The sequence below is a fragment of the Natrix helvetica genome, assembly GCF_964273705.1.
Source record: "Natrix helvetica genome assembly, chromosome: 5".
Classification (NCBI taxonomy): Eukaryota; Metazoa; Chordata; class Lepidosauria; order Squamata; family Natricidae; genus Natrix; species Natrix helvetica.
This window is the reverse complement of record NC_138551.1, coordinates 106,674,241-106,694,143: the sequence shown is the minus strand read 5'-3', so window position 1 is coordinate 106,694,143 and position 19,903 is coordinate 106,674,241. Positions and strand designations below refer to the sequence as shown.

General features: G+C 44.7%; 1 protein-coding gene across 1 annotated transcript in view; it reads right to left on the bottom strand.

Moving 5' to 3' along the window:
- Positions 1–13,680: 13,680 nt before the first annotated feature.
- CABCOCO1 (ciliary associated calcium binding coiled-coil 1) overlaps positions 13,681–19,903 on the bottom strand; it is a 45,899-nt gene continuing 39,676 nt past the window's right edge. Inside the window, exons 7-9 of the mRNA XM_081954110.1 lie at positions 19,419–19,550; positions 16,676–16,774; positions 13,681–14,045 (exon numbers count right to left, since the gene is read on the bottom strand). Of these exons, the coding sequence (XP_081810236.1) occupies positions 16,700–16,774; positions 19,419–19,550 (207 nt within the window). The 3' untranslated portion in view covers positions 13,681–14,045; positions 16,676–16,699. The remainder of the gene's footprint in view (positions 14,046–16,675; positions 16,775–19,418; positions 19,551–19,903) is intronic.

Below are 19,903 nucleotides of genomic sequence, written 5' to 3'. Positions count from 1 at the left end.
ACTTTATGATTGGTAGCATCAAGAGAAGAAACTCCAGCTGAAGTTAGATGTTCTCAGCACTAGTTGCATGGCATTTACCCTCTCTTTCCTCCAACCCCCAAAATAGATCTGCTCCATCTCTCTTGATGCTCCAGAAGTCCCTCAAGGCCTGGCTATGTCTGGGGTGCTCATGCTTTTTCATGCAGCAAGTATGAAAGGAGAGCAGCTGGCTAATGGTTAGAGCAAGCTACTCTTTTCCTTAGCTCAGCAGGTAACACCCATTGTCATGTGTTTGCAATTGTTGAGAGGATCTGGGGTGTAATGGAGATGGAAAGGGAGGGGGCGACTCGGTCTCTTCGGCAAATCACACTTTGGGCACAAGTGTTTAGATCAACCCGACAGAGAAATGCCAGTCAGAAATTAAGATGATGTGTAGAGCTGCTCCTAAACTGCCCAGTCCAGAGGTCAGATGTTGTTGTGCTTGTTATGTCATTAGGACTTAACTTACCGTAACAATCTCTCATGTCAGTTCTCCGAAAATATCCATCTGTTCACACGGAGGGGAATTCAGCAGTTTCTCTTTTTAAAGTTTTAACTGATTCCATTTACGGTACTAATATAATTCCTCCTGCTAGGAAGGTATGGAGCAGCATAGAAATAGTAACATTATATATTGCTATTATCTTTGTGAATAAGCCAAGTCTGGGTGGCACACACCTTTTTTCTTTTCTTTTTTCTTTTCTTTTCTTTTTTCTTTTCTTTTCATTATTCTTGTTGCATCAATTACTCTAACAATATTCTGTTCCTCGTGTGACATTGTGCAAGACAGTAAGGCAGATTTTTTTTGAAAAAAGAAAAACATGCAAAAAGTTAATGTTTAGCAGCTCACTCGGGAATGTTGTTTGATGTTTACACTTCCTTTGACTAACCTAATTTATAGAGTGAATTAAGGTTATATAAGACCTGGGCTTGGCAAATTAGTTACTAGTACTTGTTGCCCAGAAACTATTATGTTCTTCAGAGCAGCATGCCTCTGAATGAACAATTTCAATTCCGAGCCCTGCTCTCTCTCTCCCCCAGGAGCATTAATGCCCTTCCGAGCTGCGTCTGCAAACAATTCACTGAGTGGCGCCTGTTGCACCTTGAGCAAAAATGGAGGCCGGGAGAGGGGCGTGCAGACACCTGGGTCCCTCTTCACCCGGGTCCCAGGCCCCCTTTCAACAAGGGAGCAATTAAGTGGCCTCTCCTGGACAGAAATCTGGGTGGAGAGGAAATGATCCTGCAACCATGTGATATTGGGGGGTGGGGGGGCTGCCCATGTTGCTCTGCTCGGGAAGCAGAAGAGGCCAAAGTGATTTCTAGAGGAAGCCCCCTTTTGAAACAAGATTCACATTAAATAATAATTTATCATGGCCCGTGCATGCACTGAACTGTTATTATTGTTTAAACATATTTGTGTGCCATAACGTGAAGGGTTGGAAGTAGACCTGAAACTGAACAGAGAGCTTGGCGAAATTGGAACTCAGATCCGTAACAGCTGTTACGGTCCCTCAAATGTGCAAGTGCCCAGGGCTGCACCCTGCGATGCCGCTGCCCATGCGCCTCTTCCCCTTAAGGCCAACCACTCCACACCCTGTTTACCCCCCGCCCCCCGATCAGTGGTGGCACCACTGGAGGAGGAGCCAGGGCCCTGTCCGAGCACCTGAGTCCAGGAGTGACCAGGTGGGTATCTTCTCCTTCGCCCAAACGGGAGTTGCCAACTCAGCAGTGGAAGGCTGTGGGTGGTTCACCACGTCAGGGTGAGACCTGCGAGAAAGGCAACCCCACCCCCACCCTGAGCATGTCTTTTCTGCACCCGAGGGAGAAGGAGCTTTGGCATCCCTGGGGTGATTTCTACCAAGGAAAAGTTGAAGGGAGAATCTGCAAGTACACAAACCACCTTATGAAGATCAATTATAGCCCTCCATTTTTGCTGATCAGTTATGCTTCCAAGTAATCCACTTTTTGCTGCAACAAGGACTTTGCTTACTGGCCCAGAGGGAATGTTAAAAGGGAGCAGCTTTTGGGGTGGAAGGTGAAGGACCACAGGGCTCCTAGCAGGCATCTGTGGAGGTGAAGAGAAGGGCAGTCTCTTCCCCCTAAGCCAGTGATGGTGAACCTTTTAGATACCGAGTGCCCAAACTGTGCATGCATGCATGCCCAAACTGAAAGGTGCGTGTGTGCAAATGTGCACATGCATGAACAGGTATGTGCACATGCGTGAACATGTGTGGACTTGCGCAGCAGAGCCACGAAGACCAGTTGGCCAGAGGGAGTTGGGGCATCCCAACACCGGCAGCGCAGCAAGAGGTAAGATCTTTTTCTTCCGTGAGCTTCTGTTTCGTCGTTTGCAGGGAAACGGAAGCTCACGAGATCAGACCTGGGGTGACGGTGCGCGTGCCAGCAGAGAGGGCTCTGCGTGCCACCTCTGGTAGGTGTGCCATAGGTTCGCCATCACGACCCTAAGCATTCTCAAGATTCAGGTTCTGGGTTTTGAAACCCTTGTTTAAAAAAACCCGGTTGACTCTAATATGCTTTCAGGAACTTTTAGCAAACCTAAGAACAAAATGTTACCAGGGCTAAATTGTGTTCCTGGAGGAAGGTATCAAACTCCTTCCTAAATTTGTAAAGAGCTGCTGCTAATACCCAAACTCTTTGATGGCTGAAAGCCTCTCAAAGGTTTCCAAATGCAGAAGAAATTCAGAATCCAACGGAATCAAGAGTGGGGGCGGTGGGGGGGGGGGGGGGCAAACATGGTCTTTTGTTTCATACAGCTTGCCTGTTTACCAGAAATGCTACTTTGCAGATTTTTACAATTAACATTCCTGCCATGTATGCAACTCTGGGATGAAGCTAATAAATTCTTTCAAGCTCACACGCAGCTTATTTTTCCTAATCATTTAATGTCAATTGTGGACTGTAACATTCCCCAGGGTCGCTATTTGACTTCCTTCTCAAAATGTAGATCTTATCTGTCCGTCCCCCTCCCAGAAACGCCTCTGGGTCAACATCTCGGTAACACATTAATTTCAGGTTGTGAGAAGCATCATGTAGAGTATTTTGGCTTGGCGTAGGAGAAGCCTGTTATAATGCTACAAGTTTTTTTTAAAATAATAGGGGTGGGGAGGGGGAAATCAGAGCCAATTGTGGTTTATGGAAAGTATTAGTGTTCTAAAGAGTCCTCTCTGATAAATGCAGAAGGGGGTGAAAACGTACATTTTAAAAAAGATTATTCATGTTTTAAGGCCTCAAATGCAAAGTGGTTTAGCATTTAGTGCCTAATAATAGATGATGGCTATCACATTTCCAACCTTTATTTCAACCATCTTTGAAGTTCAGCCATATAAAGTCTGTTTGTAGAACCACAGGAAAGTTAAAGCAAATATGATTCATCGGAGCAGGAATTTGCAATTAAATACGGGCTGGGGGTGGGTGGGGGGAGAGGACAAGGGAGGGGAGGCCCTCAGTCTGTATCAAAGGAAATGAAATGTTTGCAATATTTTCCAGTTGATAAATTTATTAAAGCACTTTAGAATTATGTAGCTTGAACACTGCTGACATAAACAATCTTTGACCCTAAGCAGATTATATTAGACTCTGTGGGGAGGCAGAATTAGAGAGGAGGTTGGGGTGGGGGGTGGAGGAGGGGAAGAGGCTTCCTAGATTTAAGGGGGGGGGAATGACAGAAGGTTATGATGACCCTTAATTGACTGCACTGGAGCGGAAATTTTTAAGGGGGAAGTAGACGCAATCCTGTGTTTGCTGCTGCCCAGGTTGGGTGCACTTTAAGCTGGCTTTGTTTGGGCCAGGAGCCCTGGTTCAGTGCAAAGCATTCTGGGAAATCCTGCAGGACCTCCTTTTTGGACCTGCCATGTCCTGTCCGGAGATGGTCACCAAATCTCCCCCACCTGGCCTAATGCACCTGGCATGGAAAGGCTAGGGGGTGGGGTGGGCAGGTTTTGGGGTTCCCAGGAGAATTCTGGGCTAAGAAATTCTCTTCCATTCTCAAGTCCTTTGGGAAAGATCTCTCCAGATCATGTAATGCTGGGCTGCAGTTGCAAAAGAAATTAATTTGTTGCTTGTTATTACACATTGGCAAGCTTTCCTCTGCAAGAATGTAAGCAATCTTTCTTTGTTTTCCAGATTTAGTTAATCTGGCAGTTAAAATACTTTGGAAACATTTTAATGACTTATCTGGAAAAGTAGCTTTGGTGTTTTTCAAAAGAAAAGCTTAGCCCTGTGTGCGAGGGGAAGATAAAAGATAGAAGTGTTTGTTCTAAGCGATACTATTCATTTAGAGATCATAATGTAACCCAACCCAAGCAATTATTCTGCAAAGAAAAAGAGAAATCTGCTTATAATGTTCTTTGATACAGTCTTGTCTTGGGAAGTAAAACACACAACACACACACACACACACACACTGTCAATCCATTATGGCAAGGGCTTAGAGAAGTGCAGGCTGTTTTTATTAGAGTCAGCTGAATCCTGTTTTGCATAAAAAAGTGGCCTGTTTGAAATCAAGAACACATTTCCATTAATAGGACTTTGACAAAGTAAAATAAAATCTCATTAAGATGATGTAAGTACATACGACAATGAAATCTCTGTAGCTAACTTTGGCTTAGCAATTTACAGCCAAGTCCCCGCAGGAAGGAAAACAACAGAATTTTACACCAAGCTGTCTTGTGTCCTGAGCCTTTTTAAAAGGCCTGCAATGAAACCCTTTGTCAGGAATATCTGAGGAAGGAGGAGGAGGAGGGCTTGGACGAGAGGAAAGGAAAGGATTAAACAAAAAATAACTTAGATCCCAGATTCTTTCTTATTCTTTTTTTTGGCAAGGGTAGCACAAGATAGAGTAGATTAGAATTATATATTTGCAATCACACAAACATGTTTTGTTCCGGAGCCTGCTCTATAATCAGCCTGCCCCTTTCAAGGGACTTTCCAATAGCAAGTAAAAGGTTTTGGATTACATGGCAATTTAGGAATGCATTAAAAACTAAGCAGTTAATATAATAAAGTGTAGTCTTAACCTTTGTGAACTTTAGAACAAAACAAAAAGTGCAATTTCAAAAACTTGTTTTATTTAATGCTTACTGACTTAGCCAAATATTTCAGTTTACTCTGGCTGTGTGTGTGTGTGTGTGTGTGTGTGTGTGTGTGTGTATGTTTAAAAGATATCTTTGATGTCTTTCTTGTTAGATTAGTCATTAAAAGAAAAGGTATTGATGGCTCTTGATCATACAGTGGATTTTATGACTAATCAGCCTTGGCAGTTGCTACATTTTCTTCCAAAATGAAATTTTAATATTGTTTTGACCTTATATAAACTCCCCTCCCCCTTCAGAACAGTTACACAAGCTATTACAAAAGTAATAGCTTAAGTATTACAAAAGGCATCACACCAAACAGCATATTCTTAATTTACACCTGACCCACTGAAGCCAGGGTTTTGCTTTTCGTTCTCTGGCAATATTCACAATAGGAAGCAAGTTGAGCTGGTCTAGAAGTAATCATTCTTCGGTCCAAAGTGTATATAGGATTACAGCACAATTATCAGGGAATAACGAGACATCACATCAGCAACCACATCCTCACTGGAAGGCAGCAAAGTGATACCGAAAACTCCAAGTCTTTGCTGCCATCTAGTGGCCACTTGGAGTTTTACAGTTGGAATTTGGTAGCCCACAAAGCAAGTTCTTTTCATTGATGATCAACAGATTAATGAAGGTGACGCTAATTAGCTTGTGTTTGCACATTCAATTTTTAAAAATGTCTTCAATTTGGATGCTATCTGATTCTAACTGTTTCTAGGTGGATCACAACCATAAATTACAGAAAAGCAGAAAATACACATTAACCACAACAAATACAAAAATAGCCACAAAACGATCACCAGATGGCAACCTAACAACAATAGAAACACAAATATCACAAACAGAGGAGTCTCTTCTACCCTAAAACCATGGTCTGGGTAAGTAGCCGGGTCTTTTTGGACTGTCATCAGGGCAAGAGCTGCACTGATCTAGGGGTGACCTCATTCCAGAGGGCAGGTGTCACTCCAAGATCCCCAGAGATGACACTGTTTTAATTGATTTAGTTCATTAATCTGAATGATCAGGCTGCATTTTAGAGAGCACTGACCTGTTTTTTTTATAAAGTTCTGTCTCCTCTATGAATCAATATAATAAGGATAGTAAAATGGTAAAATATGGGCAAACCCTTGTTTTGCATAGACCCCCCCCACCCCATTGCTGAAGGGGTTCCACCTGCCCCCCTGGGATCTGGGGCCCCTGGAGGGAACCAGCCATTGTGCTCCTCCAGGATGGGGCTGTGGACCTCAGCACAGTCAGCCGGGTGACACTTATAAACAGCTGTGGCAGAGCATGGTCCCTTGGTGGCCCCCTGATTCATGTGTGACCCCTGCTCTTTGGAAGGTATTGAGGGACTACAATTTAATCTTTTGCAGGGAAAGTTGATTATTTTCCCAACGAATGCACTGATTGGCTGCTTTCCCTTGTCCAGAAGTCCTTTGCCATTTTGAAATGGGTGAAAAGAAGGAGAGACTTCAATCATTCCCTGCTCAATTCTCCATGCTTCATAAATTAGGAGTAAAGACTCGATGGAATCAGTAAAAGACACTAAAGCTTTTCCTTTTTCTGAACCAGCGGAGCAAGAACTGAAAAACACAGGATTTGCAAACACATCTGTGGACAAACCTCCCCCCACCACCACATCAGCATGCCCCGCCCCAGTCTCCACCAACGTCATCTCAGGACCTTTTCATGCCAAGCCAATGTTGGAAGAAATGTCCTTCTGGGTTCAGTTCCGAGTGGGGAGAAAGACACTGGGAACATGGAGGCTGCTTGGAAAGATGGTTTTAATGGTGGACAGGATCACATGGCTTGAGCTCCTGAACAGAAAAGGGGCATCACATGCTCCCAGATGCTGGGTGAAGAAGAAAAAGAGAAAGAAGGGGCTTGCTGAGAGTTCCTGAGTTTTTTATGCTCTCTGTTTGGTTCCACCCCTCTGTTTCCTGTTCCTGTGTAAGAAATGTATTCTGATTGGTTGTCAGACTCCCATGGGGCCATGTAGGGGCAACTCTCTAGGCTGTGTTTTGAATCCAAGTTTGGTTGAGCATTGCTTCTTCCCAGGTGCCCTGTGGTGAGATGGGTAAAGGGCTATCATGCCTTAATCTCATCACCCTGGAGCTGAAGGAGGGAAATCTTTGTTATGTAGAATAGACTAGCTCAGGCAATTTAATGCCCCCACCATTGACATTGGGGGCTATTAAGAGTGAGTCTGCTTCCTACCTAAAAACATGTTTCTCCATTTCTGATCCAGGGAAATTTGATATTCTGCCTTTTCAATATTTCCTAGGATATTTCATTCTTCTAGGAGAGGGTGGGTGCTAACTTCCTATACCATTTTCACTCTTAGGACTGAAAAACAAAGGATGCAGGAGCAGAGCAGGGAATAAAACTGGACAATAATTCTCAGCAATATCTTCACCAAGATCTAAACATCTGGTACATGATGTTATTACTTGCTCTCTTTTTGGGGAGGTTAAAATAATAATAAAAACAACTCTACAGTAAAAAAGGATCTATCCATCCATCCTCATTTAGCTAAATAAATCTGCCTCTTTTTAAGAAAAGATTTATTCCAATCCAGCATTTTTGTGGATATTTAATTAAACATCTGAAACAACTTACGTTGGACTATTTGGAGACAAAGTTGTTCTTATCCTGTTTACACATGTAACGTTGCTGGGGTCTTGCATATTTTCTTACTGTTTTGGGGAAAAAACAAAAAACCCTCGCAGCTCTTCCTGTAAGCATTCTATTCCTTCCTTCCTTCCTTCCTTCCTTCCTTCCTTCCTTCCTTCCTTCCTTCCTTCCTTCCCCCCCTCCCCCTCCCCCTCCCCTTCCTCCTCCTCCTCCTCCTCCTCCTCCTCTTCTTCTTCTTCTTCTTCTTCTTCTTCTTCTTCTTCTCCTCTTCCTCCTCCCCCTCCCCCTCCCCCTCCCCCTCCCCCTCCCCCTCCCCCTCCCCCTCCCCTTCCCCTTCCCCTTCCCCTTCCCCTTCCCCTTCCCCTTCCCCTTCCCCTTCCCCTTCCCCTTCCCCTTCCCCTTCCCCTTCCTCTTCTTCTTCTTCTTCTTCTTCTTCTTCTTCTTCTTCTTCTTCTTCTCCTCTTCCTCCTCCCCTCCCCCCTCCTCCTCCTTCAACAAAATGAGCCACAGAGTCTTCAGATCCGTTCAGGTGCCCTCAAATCACTGTGGAAAGATTTGATTCTCGTGATTCTGAGATTTGATGGGGTCTGCAAGCCAGTCTCATTCTGAGATATCTCGGGCCCAATGCCAACTCACTCAGGGGTGAAATTCAGCAGGTTCTGAAAGGAGATCCGGTAACAGAAAATTTGAGTAGTTCGGAGAACCGGCAAATACCACCTCTGGCTGGCCCCAGAGTGGGGTGAGATTGGGGATTTTGTAGTATCCTTCTCCTGCCATGCCCACCAAGACACACCACCAGAACTGGTAGTAAAAAAAATTGAATTTCACCACTGATGTGTCTCAGAGGAGGCTCTTCAGGGCGTGTCACGGTGTATCAAAGCCTGAGACACCTCTGCCCCCGGACATTCCTCTCTGAGCAGGTAAGAGAACAGCCTCCTGTCATTTTATATAGTGCCCCCCCAAAAGAAAAAGTCTCCACTACAAGAGCTAAATTGGGATTCTGAAGTAAAAGCAATCCAGCTTCTGAGATATTTACTTCTTTCAATGAATCTGACGAAGAGAATTGGAGCTTGAGCTGACCTTCCATTCTTTCTATGTCTCCTTCACCTTGGCCAAGGGCTAACATTGGCCAACTTTTATTTTGTTTTCTGATAAACCACAATTTGTATGGGCTTTGCTGAACCCTGCACTCCAGGAAACAGGCCTCCGAGTTAAGGCTCCTCAGCTGCATCCAAGTGTAGTTTTGTACTCTACCTGTCAATCAGCCCAGGTGAGTTCAGATCTTGATTCAGTTCTAGATTCGGTAGACCTGGGTAGCTCCCCCACCCTGCTCAAGGAAGGGGAAGGGAAGGCCAAGAAGATCTTGTGAACCTGGGCCTGCCGGGAGACCGAGCGCCCAGAACCACTGAGCATCTAAATCAGTTACTGTAAGAAGACAGAAAACAAATGCTGCACATTAAAAAAATACCATTAAAATAATAATAATAAAGCCCTTGTTTTCATCTTTAAAACTAAACTGCCTTTTTTTTCACCTCACTCCCTTTTGTGAAAGTCCTCAATACCCAGGGCTTTGAGAAGGGTGGAGGATGAATGTTTTCAGCAAGAAAAGAAGAAGAAAAAAAACCCCATCAGCCTTTCACCATATCCATCTCAGTTGTTCCTTCTCTCAATTCAACTGGCAACGTTCAAAAGAGGAGTCTGATCTTTGTTAAAAGATTTGTATAAAGCTCTCCTCGACTTCTCACCTGTGGGATGGTTGCTTTACAGGGTCCCAGCAATCAAAGGAAAGAAAGGGCATTGTGTGGTCTGTAACAATAGCAGGAGGGGAGCCAATGAGAGGCCGGGTCTACACAAAACATGAAGGCATTCCACAACGGCCAGAACTAAGCTACACTTTTTAAACGTGACAAAGCCTCCTTGGCACCACATCTGAAAATAAGCTCAAAGTACGCTTGTCGATAGAAATAAAATACGAATATCCACAACATCAAATACGAACTGAGTCTTCCCTCCTTCCAAGTGGCCTCTTCTGGCCTAACAAGCTCAACCCAAGAAAGGCCCTGCTGCTTTATATGGAAGCAGACGGGACGGATGGTCAGCTGCACCCAGGAACACCCTGAAGGGGGAAGGGGGCTGCGGTTCCCTTTCTGACTCTGGAGCCTGAAGGACACCTGAAGATACGTGGTCAGGCCTGGACAGCTCCAGGAGGAAGTGCACAGACTGCCTGAGTCTCTGAGGGTGCAGCTCTGGTGCTGGGAATCTGCTGAACCAAACTGTCCCTGAACGGGACCGCCATCTTTGCTTCCTGGTGAACGCAACGGAGGGCCTGGGAATGTGGGGGACAGGTAAGCTTAGGCAAAACCCAGGACAATGCTCTTAACCCTTCACTCCAAATGTTTCCTTCTGACCTCAACCCTTTCCCCTCTGGCAAGAACTGAGGTGTAGGGATAAAACTGGGAAACTGCAGGTAGAAGAATAGGATGCGTGGAGTTAAAAACGCAGCACAGAAAGTAGGTATGCGGGAGGGCTTTGCAGTAAAAGCCTAACCAGAAGCATCTGAGATAAGTAACTGGTCCTGGTAAATCACCTCTCTGTGTGTGTGTGTGAGAGAGAGAGATCTGCCATGACAATCCTTAACAGTATTGCAGAAACACTGGCATCATCTTGATAGAGGTATTTAGCCCCTCCCCTTTCCACTCTTTAATGGCTGGGTCTGCAGTTGTAGAAGTTCTCTTGCATTTCGTCTTCGTGAGAAAACTTTGGCTAAAACACACCAGGAGTAACCGTCATGCTGGCATTGAAAGACAACAGTTCCTGATGCTTGAACTGAAGCACACACAGACACACGGGCATGCATACACACTCTTAAGCATCAGTTTAAAGCTTTTGTAAATTGATTACGCTCCCAAATCAATCAATCCAGGCTCAAAGGCCAATTATTAATACAGTATTTCGAATAACGCCTCTCATATTCAGGGGGAAAAAAACCTGACTGAATGTGTTCCAAGAAGCCAGATGCTGGTAAATTGGTGGTGGGGTGGTAGAGTTTCCAGTTGGATCCCCAAAGGGGAAGATATCAATGGAGTAATCCAGGAGATATTTACACCAAAGAAAACCTTTTCAGGATTCTTCAAAAGCACTGAATAAACCATGAGCAATCAAGCTCAGCATCTACACTTCATCAGTATTCAAGGAGCCCTTGTGCTCCAGAACCTGTTTTGCTTCGGAGGTGAGTCCTGGTGTGACTCCCATCACAGCAGACACACACAAAGAGGAGAAGAGGGTGGGGCGAGGGGACACTCCTGGCCCCCTTTAGTCCCCCCCTTCCTGTTTCTGGTCACTCCATGAAGTCATTCTCTTCATCTGCCCCAGGGTCAGCCAAAGCCAGCTTCTTGCAAGGAACAAGTGCATTGCTCTTACAAATGGCAAGTCCAGATGTTTGTGTCATGAGCTGTCCCTCTTCCCACCATTGGCACATAGGGGACCTCCTGGCTCTAAATAAGTTATGAACTTATCCAAGATTTCTGTACCTGATGCAAATATTATGCAGGTTTAAACCATTCAGCAGAAACTGAAAACCAGGAAGAGCCAGTTAACATCTGAGCCGACTCACCTCAGCTATCCAATATCACGGCCAACTTTCAAAGGCTGAGATAATAGGCTAAGGACTCGAGATTTGCCTCGATGGAGATCAGTATTGGCCAAACAAATGAACCCCAATGATTCTCAGTGGAATATGGGAGAAAAAATATCTCCATGATTTCACAGAACTTGGCCATAGCCCTCCCCGGTCTCCATTCTTCCAAGCTACAGATTCCACCATTCTCCATGTTTTTGGTATGGAAGAAGTTTTAACTTGATGACCATTGTGATTGTCTTCTTCCACATTTCCCCCTGCATTGTCATTGTATTCCTTTTTCACCTGCGATGACCAGAACTGTACACAATATTTCACCGAAGGATGTGGCATTAGAGTCAGAAGCTTTATTTTTTAATATATTTCCAAATGTTCTCTAGCATAGAATTTGTCACAGCTGGGAAAGGAAACAGCCTGATGAAACCTCTGGGCCTCCTAACAGGACCCAACAATATTTGGTTAATCACAGACTATTCGGCTCCCATCAGGCTATATGTGAGGTTAGGGTTTTCTGTCCCAAAGCACATTATTTTACATCTATTGAAGCACATTTGCCATTTGGTTGAGCGTTGACTCAACTTAAGAGATGCTTCTTCACTGAATAGTTTGCATCATCCCCAAATCTGGTCAGCTCATTTCTTACCCCAAGTCGAAATCACAATGAACAAGTTTAAAGGCAGCAGTCCCTCCAAGCCTAAAATTGCACATTTATTCCCATTTGTTCTCTCTTGGGATTTTTAAAAAAACCAATTAGCAACCATTAAAATGACAGGCCCCTTTCCTCACAACTGTAAGTCTTGGCAGCAAACTTTAAGCAAAGATTTTTTTAAAAGAAATCAGGTATTCAGAGTCAAGTGGGCATCTCCAACAAGGGTCCTTTGGCACCCTAAAAAACAAAAATAAAATAAAAAACCAAATCCTTGAGACCAGAAATCTCCAATCTTGGCAACTTTAAGACTTGTGGACTTTAATTCCCAGAATTCTTCAGCCACCTGGCTGAAGAATTCTGGGAGTTGAAGTCCACAAGTCTTAAAGTTGCCAAGGTTGGAGACTCCTGTTACAGACAGGCAGCATTTCCTTTTGATGAAGCCGTGCTAATTTTCTGGCATGGCTTCCTTTTCCTTTGATCATCATGTCTATCAATCTTCCTGGAAGAGGGATTCATCTGACCCACTCATCATTTTCTGGGTCTCCCCTGGGTTTCTTTTAAAACAATGTTCAGCTGAATTGTCAACATGGCAGCGGTGAAAGGAGGTATTGCAAACAGCCCTGCTTGGATTGGATTACATGTTCTGCCTGGCATTTGGTCTGTATCCGCGAGAGAGAGACCCTCCCTCTGCAGAGAACTGCCAAATCCCCCACCACCCTTGTGCAAATTAGTTTATTATGGCAAGGGGGGAGGGGGGGGTCAAGGAGGCTTGGGAAAAATGGTTAGTATGATCTACATCATGTGTCTGGCAGCAGAAGGAATTGAAAACATTTCCCTGGAACACAATCAAGGGACCGAATTCTTCTCTATAAGTAGCCTGATAAAGCTTGACTTAAATATTAGGCTCTAGGGAAGATCACGAAATCTAACTCTAACACAGAATGGGACATTTGGAGCTGATATCTAACAGCTAGAACAAAAGAGAGGATGACAAGGCAGGACTGAAACATTTGGATATAACTGCAAACACCAATAAGCTTTTAGAAGTATAAAACAAGATTCTTGTCTCGTAGTTGCTGTATATCAGCTCAACGTCAAGTGTTATTTGCCTTACTAACCTAGGTAAAGACATCAATCAAAGATCTCAATCAAGGAGGATCATAACCGCTCCATAGAGCCTCCGCCTATAAATTCAACACAACACAAGTTGAGAACTCAGAATTCAGCCCATCACTTGCTGGTGGAGACAGTTGGCCAGGATGTCCTTTGGTCTGCCTCAGCCCACCCATTATTATATTCCCAGGGTTGCAACATAAGAGAAACATTATAAGTTACTCAGGTAGCATGAAAAGTTAAAATACATGAGAAATAAATATGCGTGCATACAGACTTTTAAAAAATGTGTACACAACTGAGACTCTTGCAAGAGTTTCATGGGGGAATGGACCTGACCTTCCAGGCACCAGGTACTTGGGGAAATGATCCCAAAATGGAATGGAGAATGTCACCATGGAAGCCTCGCCAGATACCCCCAGGATGAAGAAGACCAGCGTATGGGTCTTCAGTGAGAGCTGAAGGGCAGCTGGGAGTAGAACTTGGGTCTCGGGACTTTCAGCTATGTGGCCCAACTTCTATCACCCTCACACAACTTGATTAAATTACAAGAGAAGCATGATCAACTCTGCAATGTTGTCAATCTCTTTCTTCCTGAACCCACAATAATGTCTTAATTTCTCTAGAAGAAGCCAAGGTAAGCAAGAGAGAAGAAAGTAAGGGAACCACAGTGAAAGAGGTCAGACTCATGACTTCCAACTTTGTAGTATTTCAGGACCCAAATGAACAACATTTCTTTAATGTACTCAGTCACATGACAAAATGGGGCAGGGGGAAAAAAAGCAGGTCTGCTCCTTGCTTTGAAACGTTTCTTCTCTTCCGTTGACTTGCAGGGCGATGAGCAGATGGCCTTCAAGAGGTCTTGCAAAATCTCCCTTAATCTCAGATGCTTTTCCTAGGAAAGAAATAGAAGAAATGGTGAGAAAAATCTCCACAAGGTTGAAACACAGAATGTCATCCTCTAAGCTCCTCCTCAGGTTGGTTGAAGGGGCTCTGGAATCAAACTGGACACGTTGATAATTGGTCAATCTCAGCAGTTGGACAAATTCTTGAGCTCTTCTCCAATGCAGACATCAGAAGGAGCTTTGTCCCAGCCAAGTTCCAAGTCAACCATGTTTACATCATCCAGAGAAACTCAAGGCATTTTTAAAATAAAGTTTTATATTTGATCAACATTAAAAACATTGGACATAGTGCAATATTTCTGGCATAAACATTTCCATATAGTGATTAGATCTTATAACAATAATATTTTATATCCACTACATACTGTAGGTATGTGTAGCCAGTCAGATTACCTGTCTATTCATCCTTTTTTTTGTTATAATTACTATTCATACAAATACATATCCTATTCCTACCTATCACACATTCTTAATACCATACTTTCTAATTCTGAATTTTTCTGTTTTTCTGTCCTGGCCTTTTTTCCTCATTTCTAACCATCGGTACCATTTGTCCCACATTTCATGATATTCCATCTCACCCTTGTCTTAGAGAAGCTGAAGGCATTTTCTGAGCATCTGAGATTTTGCTGAGATAATCAGCAAAATCGAGGAACATTTAAATGAAAGGGTTATTGATTAGGCATGCTAATGTAAAATAGATTGGCAGAGCCTGATGGCCAGTATGCCTCTTCCTTGTACTTTACGTGACCATTTTATTTTCCTGAGTTAACAGAACGGGGTGCATATTACTTTTAAATTGTTCTAGATGTTTTAGCTTTTGCTCTGTGTACCCCTTTCCTCTTTGTGACCCAATTTATTCAGACAATTATTTTCAGACATGCAATTCTTTTTGATGCTCAAATACAGGCACTCTCAAACCCTACATAAGGAGTGTCAAACTCAAGGCCCAGGAGCCGGATCTAGCCTGCAGGATATTTAGATCTGGCCTGGAAACAGCAAAGGACCAGTCAGTGGTGCTTCTGCCAGCAAAAACAGGGTCCTGAGCTCCGTTTTTGGCTTCCACGGTGTCGTACAACCCCCTGCCAGTGAAAACGGAGCCCAGGAGCCCGTTTTTTGCTGGCAGAGTGCTTGGGCTGCCACAGGTGTCCCCAACACACCTACACCAACCCCCGAGGCGAAACACAACCCTGTTGCAGCCCTCAATGAAATTGAGTTTGACACCCCTGCCCTACATAGAACAATCTAAACTCCCCCAGTTCCAGGCAGAACGTTGTCATGAGAAAAGTGTGTCTGCGCTTGGGGAATAAGGAAAAGAAACATCCAAATGATTTGGATATTGTGGAATTTCCTTCTGAAGACTTATTACACAAATTCCTGTACCCAAACAAATTTTTTCCATCCTCTGGCCCCTCTGCACTTCATTTCTGTTTCGTAAATAAAGAATGTTGCGTGTCTTCTCCCTGGTTTGATGAGCCACAGCAGCCATCAGCAACAGAACTGCTTTTATTCACTTGCCATGTTTACTTTAACCTGGATGCTCTCCAGAGCACTGTCAAATTAATTCTGAGCAAGAATGGACACTTTCGAAGTATACAGCGGTTCCTCCTCCTCTTCCTGTGCCGTTTGGATTACAATCCCAAACAGGGAAGACTATGAAATTTATGAGCCAATGTACTTTCATTAGATTTTTCATTGACTGGTTTAATAGGGCTCCCACTGTACTTCCTTCTACACGTCACCCCTGCAGCCCCAAAGAATTTGGTCAAAGAGCGTGTTTCGTCAAACCCGCTTTCCTCCTCTTTGCGAAGCTGAATCCATCTCAGGCTAGTTGTCCATCCATGAAATAAGTCAGGCCACCTCGCGGAAACTCAGTCCATCCCTTCAACCCCACCTGCAGGGCTGGTCTGTAATTGAGGGCTTCTGGGAGGCCCGTTTTTTTCCTTCCCCCATCTTCCACATGGGCCCTGCAGTTACCTCGCATCCAAAATGGGCTGCATGGAGACTCCTGGGAGGGGAGGGGCAGCGTGGGAGGGGAGGGGTGGGCGGAGCTAGCCAGGGGTGGGATTTGGAAGTTCTCTAAACCGGCCATAACATTACCATGTTTCACCGGCCTGGTCTTATTTTTGGGGAGGTCTTATTAATTTGGACATACAGGAGGCAACGAGTGCAGTCACCTCATGGCGGCTGCTGTGCTGCAATATTTTCAGGGAGGGCTTATTTTTTGGGGAGGGCTTATTTTAGCGCATGCACTCAAAAGCCTGATTGGACTTATTATCCGGGGAGGTCTTATTTTCAGGGAAACAGGGTAGCTACAGGTTCTCCTGAACCTGGGCGAACCCGTAGCAGCCCATCCTGCTTGAGTCCTCCAAATATCTTCCAGCAACCTTCTTCCAGAAGGAGAAGCTTCACAGATGTTGCTCAGCTTAGAAAAGACGTATGAAAATTAGGGATTGCTTTAAAGGAGGGCTCACTGCTCTCTAGTCTTCATGATTTTGCTACCCAGTCCAGCTCTAGAGGAAGAAATGCATCGATTCCCAGGGGTGGTGGTGGATCCTGCCTAAACTGTGCTTCCCTCACCAACAAAACCCAACGAATTGCTCTGCGTGTAAGATCCTACCTTTGCTCCGCTGCTCTGATGGCTTCAGGCTTTCTTCAGCTTCTCTATTCTGGTGGAATAGGTGTCTTCTTGCATTTGGAGCTTCTCGTAGATCTCAGTCTATGAAGAAGAGCATTTGGCAACTCTGCAATCTTCTGTCTCTTTTTTTCTTGTATGCATTACATCCAAAACATACTACAGACTGTATAGTGTTAGCTGACATTGGTTAGTCCACAGGTTGCTCTGCCTCTTTGGAAAAAGGGCTAGGCTAAAAAACCCTGCAGCTTCAGTGGGGCAGGGCAGCACTCCATAAACTCTTCTGGGGCCATCTAAGCTCCCTTTGCCCCAACCCAGAGCGAGGCTCAGCTCCCTTTGAACTATAGCAGGGGTCTCCAACCTTGGCCACATTAAGCCTGGAGGACTAGGCCTAAAGTGGCCAAGGTTAGAGACTCCTGAATTATAGGACAGCAAATGCCTCCTGGCTTCCTGGTGTTTGAACAACTCAACCTGTGCTTGCAGAACACAATTTGCCTTGCTTGGGGGTGGGGTGGGACAGATGGTCTGACCTTCCTGAAATGGAGACTGTACAGATATGTTGGATAAAATTCCTGTCTTTCCTTCCCGGCACACAGTTGCCAAGATCTGGAGTCACCAAGCTGGGAAGGTTGATCTCACTGTAACAGCCTTGCCAAAAAGGCATTAAGAGTTGTTAATCTAATCTTGCGAAGTTTCTTCTCCGGTAACATTGTACTGCAAACTAGGGCATCCAAAACCTTTGCCAGACCAATTCTCGAATACAGCTTGTCTGCCTGGAATCCACACTGTATATCAGACATTAACACAATTGAGTGAGTCCACAGGTATTTCACGAGAAGAGTCCTCCACTCCTCTGCTCGCAAAAGAATCCCTTATGTCACCAGGCTCCAAATTTTGGGCTTGGACAACCTAGAACTATGCAGCCTACGGTCTGACCTAAGTGTAGTACACAAAATTATCTGCTACAATGTCCTACCTGTCAACGACTACTTCAGCTTCAAACACAATAATACACGAGCAAACAATAGATACAAACTCAAGGTAAAGCACATCAAACTCGATTGCAGAAAATATGACTTCAGCAACAGAGTGGTCAATGCCTGGAATGCACTACCTGACTCTGTTGTTACATCCTCAAACACCCAAACCTTTAACCTTAGGACTGTCTACTGTTGACCTCACCCCATTCCTAAGAGGTCAGTAGGGGCGTGCATAAGTGCACCAGCATGCCTAACGTCCCTGTCCTACTCTCCTCATTTATTTGTCCCCATTTCCTATGTTCTTATTCATGTTTATTCTTATTCCTGTTATCTTGTACAGGAGTGACAAACTAAATAAATAAATAAAATAAATACTACAGGTTTGTTCTATTCTATTTCCTTTTATGTGGAGTTTCATTTTTGTGGGGTGGGGGAAGGGAAACCCCTATTAGCTTCTGAAGACCCAACTGGAAGTGAATTGAAACTCTAGGGGAAAAAGTGAGTTAAGTGCCGGTCTCTTTTAACTAAAACTTAATTGCTAGTAAACATCTGAGAAAGAAGCATCAGAACGCAGAGCTTAATTTCATTGTGATGCTCACATATGAGTCAGGAGAGCTAATAGAATGGGCTTCTGGAGTTTTGTGGCCTAAAAAATACTCAGGGCTGCGTGCGCAGGCAGAGAGGCACTTGGGGCAGGGAGAAGGTAGCTGCTGCAATTAGAAGGTGGGCTCTCCTCTCCAATTCCCCACTACCTGGACACCTGGCTGCCTTCTGGAACCCATTCTTCCCTGCAAGGAGTTACGCAGCTACCTAATGCAAAGGGACGTTTGGAGGAAAACTGCAAAAAGCGTGTCTATTAAGGAAAATTACGAATAAAATGATGTTTCTTTTGGAGGAATGTGCAGAAACCCACAAATTGTACTGTAAGCTTAACAAATATTCTTGAACTTCTGTGGGAATAGGTTAAAGGGAATTTACAAATGGAAAATATGAGAAACTGCAAGGAAGGCATTTGCCCGTCTGTAGTGGCAGGTTAGCAAAAGCAACTGCGACCCTTGCGCAGAATGTAAACTTTCCCAGGATTTTTTAATGCCCCCATTTAATCGCTCTTAAATATTTCAGCTCTCCCAAGTGGGAAAGGCTCCCAGCACTAAGTTTTTCTTGTTTCATTTTTCTTTTCATTTTTTTATTGTTAAACAGCTCAATTTGCAATAAAAGGGAACTAAACCGGCATTCCTTCCATGCCGGAAGTGGTATTTTCACGGGGTTGTTAACAGGTCATTCCACATGGATTTCCAGATAGAATCCACGAGATGTATCAGAACAGCCAAAATCTGCAAAAAATGAAACGTTAATTGAACGGAAACGATCTTTGCTCAGACCACGTACCTGTAGGGAGTCCCTAGGCAAAGACCCTGGCCTAAGAGGGCACTGCAGATGCAGGGGGAAGCCAGGGGAAACCCTCTGCTGTACCACACTTGCTGCACCCGAGGCGCTGGGCTCAGGCGGAGGAATGATCCACAAAGGGCTCCTTTGCTGCCTCATCTGCACCAGAGTGGGCTTCCATGCTGATGGCATTGCAGAGGCATTTTCCAATTCCCTCTGGGGTAGCGAAACTCACGTTTGGGAAGAGCAGCACAGCAGCTCTGCTATGGTCAACAGGGCTCAGTTCATCCTGGCAAAGACATCCCGTTGTGGGGCGCAGCATAAAAGCAGAATGAAGTCAAGCTGCTTCTTGCAAACCCTACCTGGATGTTGCCAATGAGCTCGTTGGTGAGCTGGCCCAGAACCGAACGAACGTCCTCGACGGTGTAGCCCATCAAAGGGTCCACGGTCACTTGTTCTTCAGCTGGCTCTTCTGCAAGAACACCTTCCCGTTCCTAAAAGAGCGACAGGCAAAGGCTCACCAAGCGACCCCCCTCATCACAAGGGCAAAGGGCCTCCTAGAGCAGAGGGAGTCACTTGTGCCCCCACCCCAACCTTGGCCACTGACAGGTTTCCTGCTGTCACTCATGACAGGAAACCCTCCCAAGTTCTTTACCTCTGTCCAGTCTTTGGACAAAGGTGTGTCTGTGTGTCTGTGTGTGTGAGAGAGAATGTTTATGTGAATGTGAGTGAAGGGATGCAGGGAACCCAATGTTGCTCCTCTAAGCCAGGAAGAGGTGGGGCATTTTGGGGGGGCTGAGAAGATGCCCAGGCTGGGGCAAGGTCCTCTTTTGGATGCTCAGAGGCC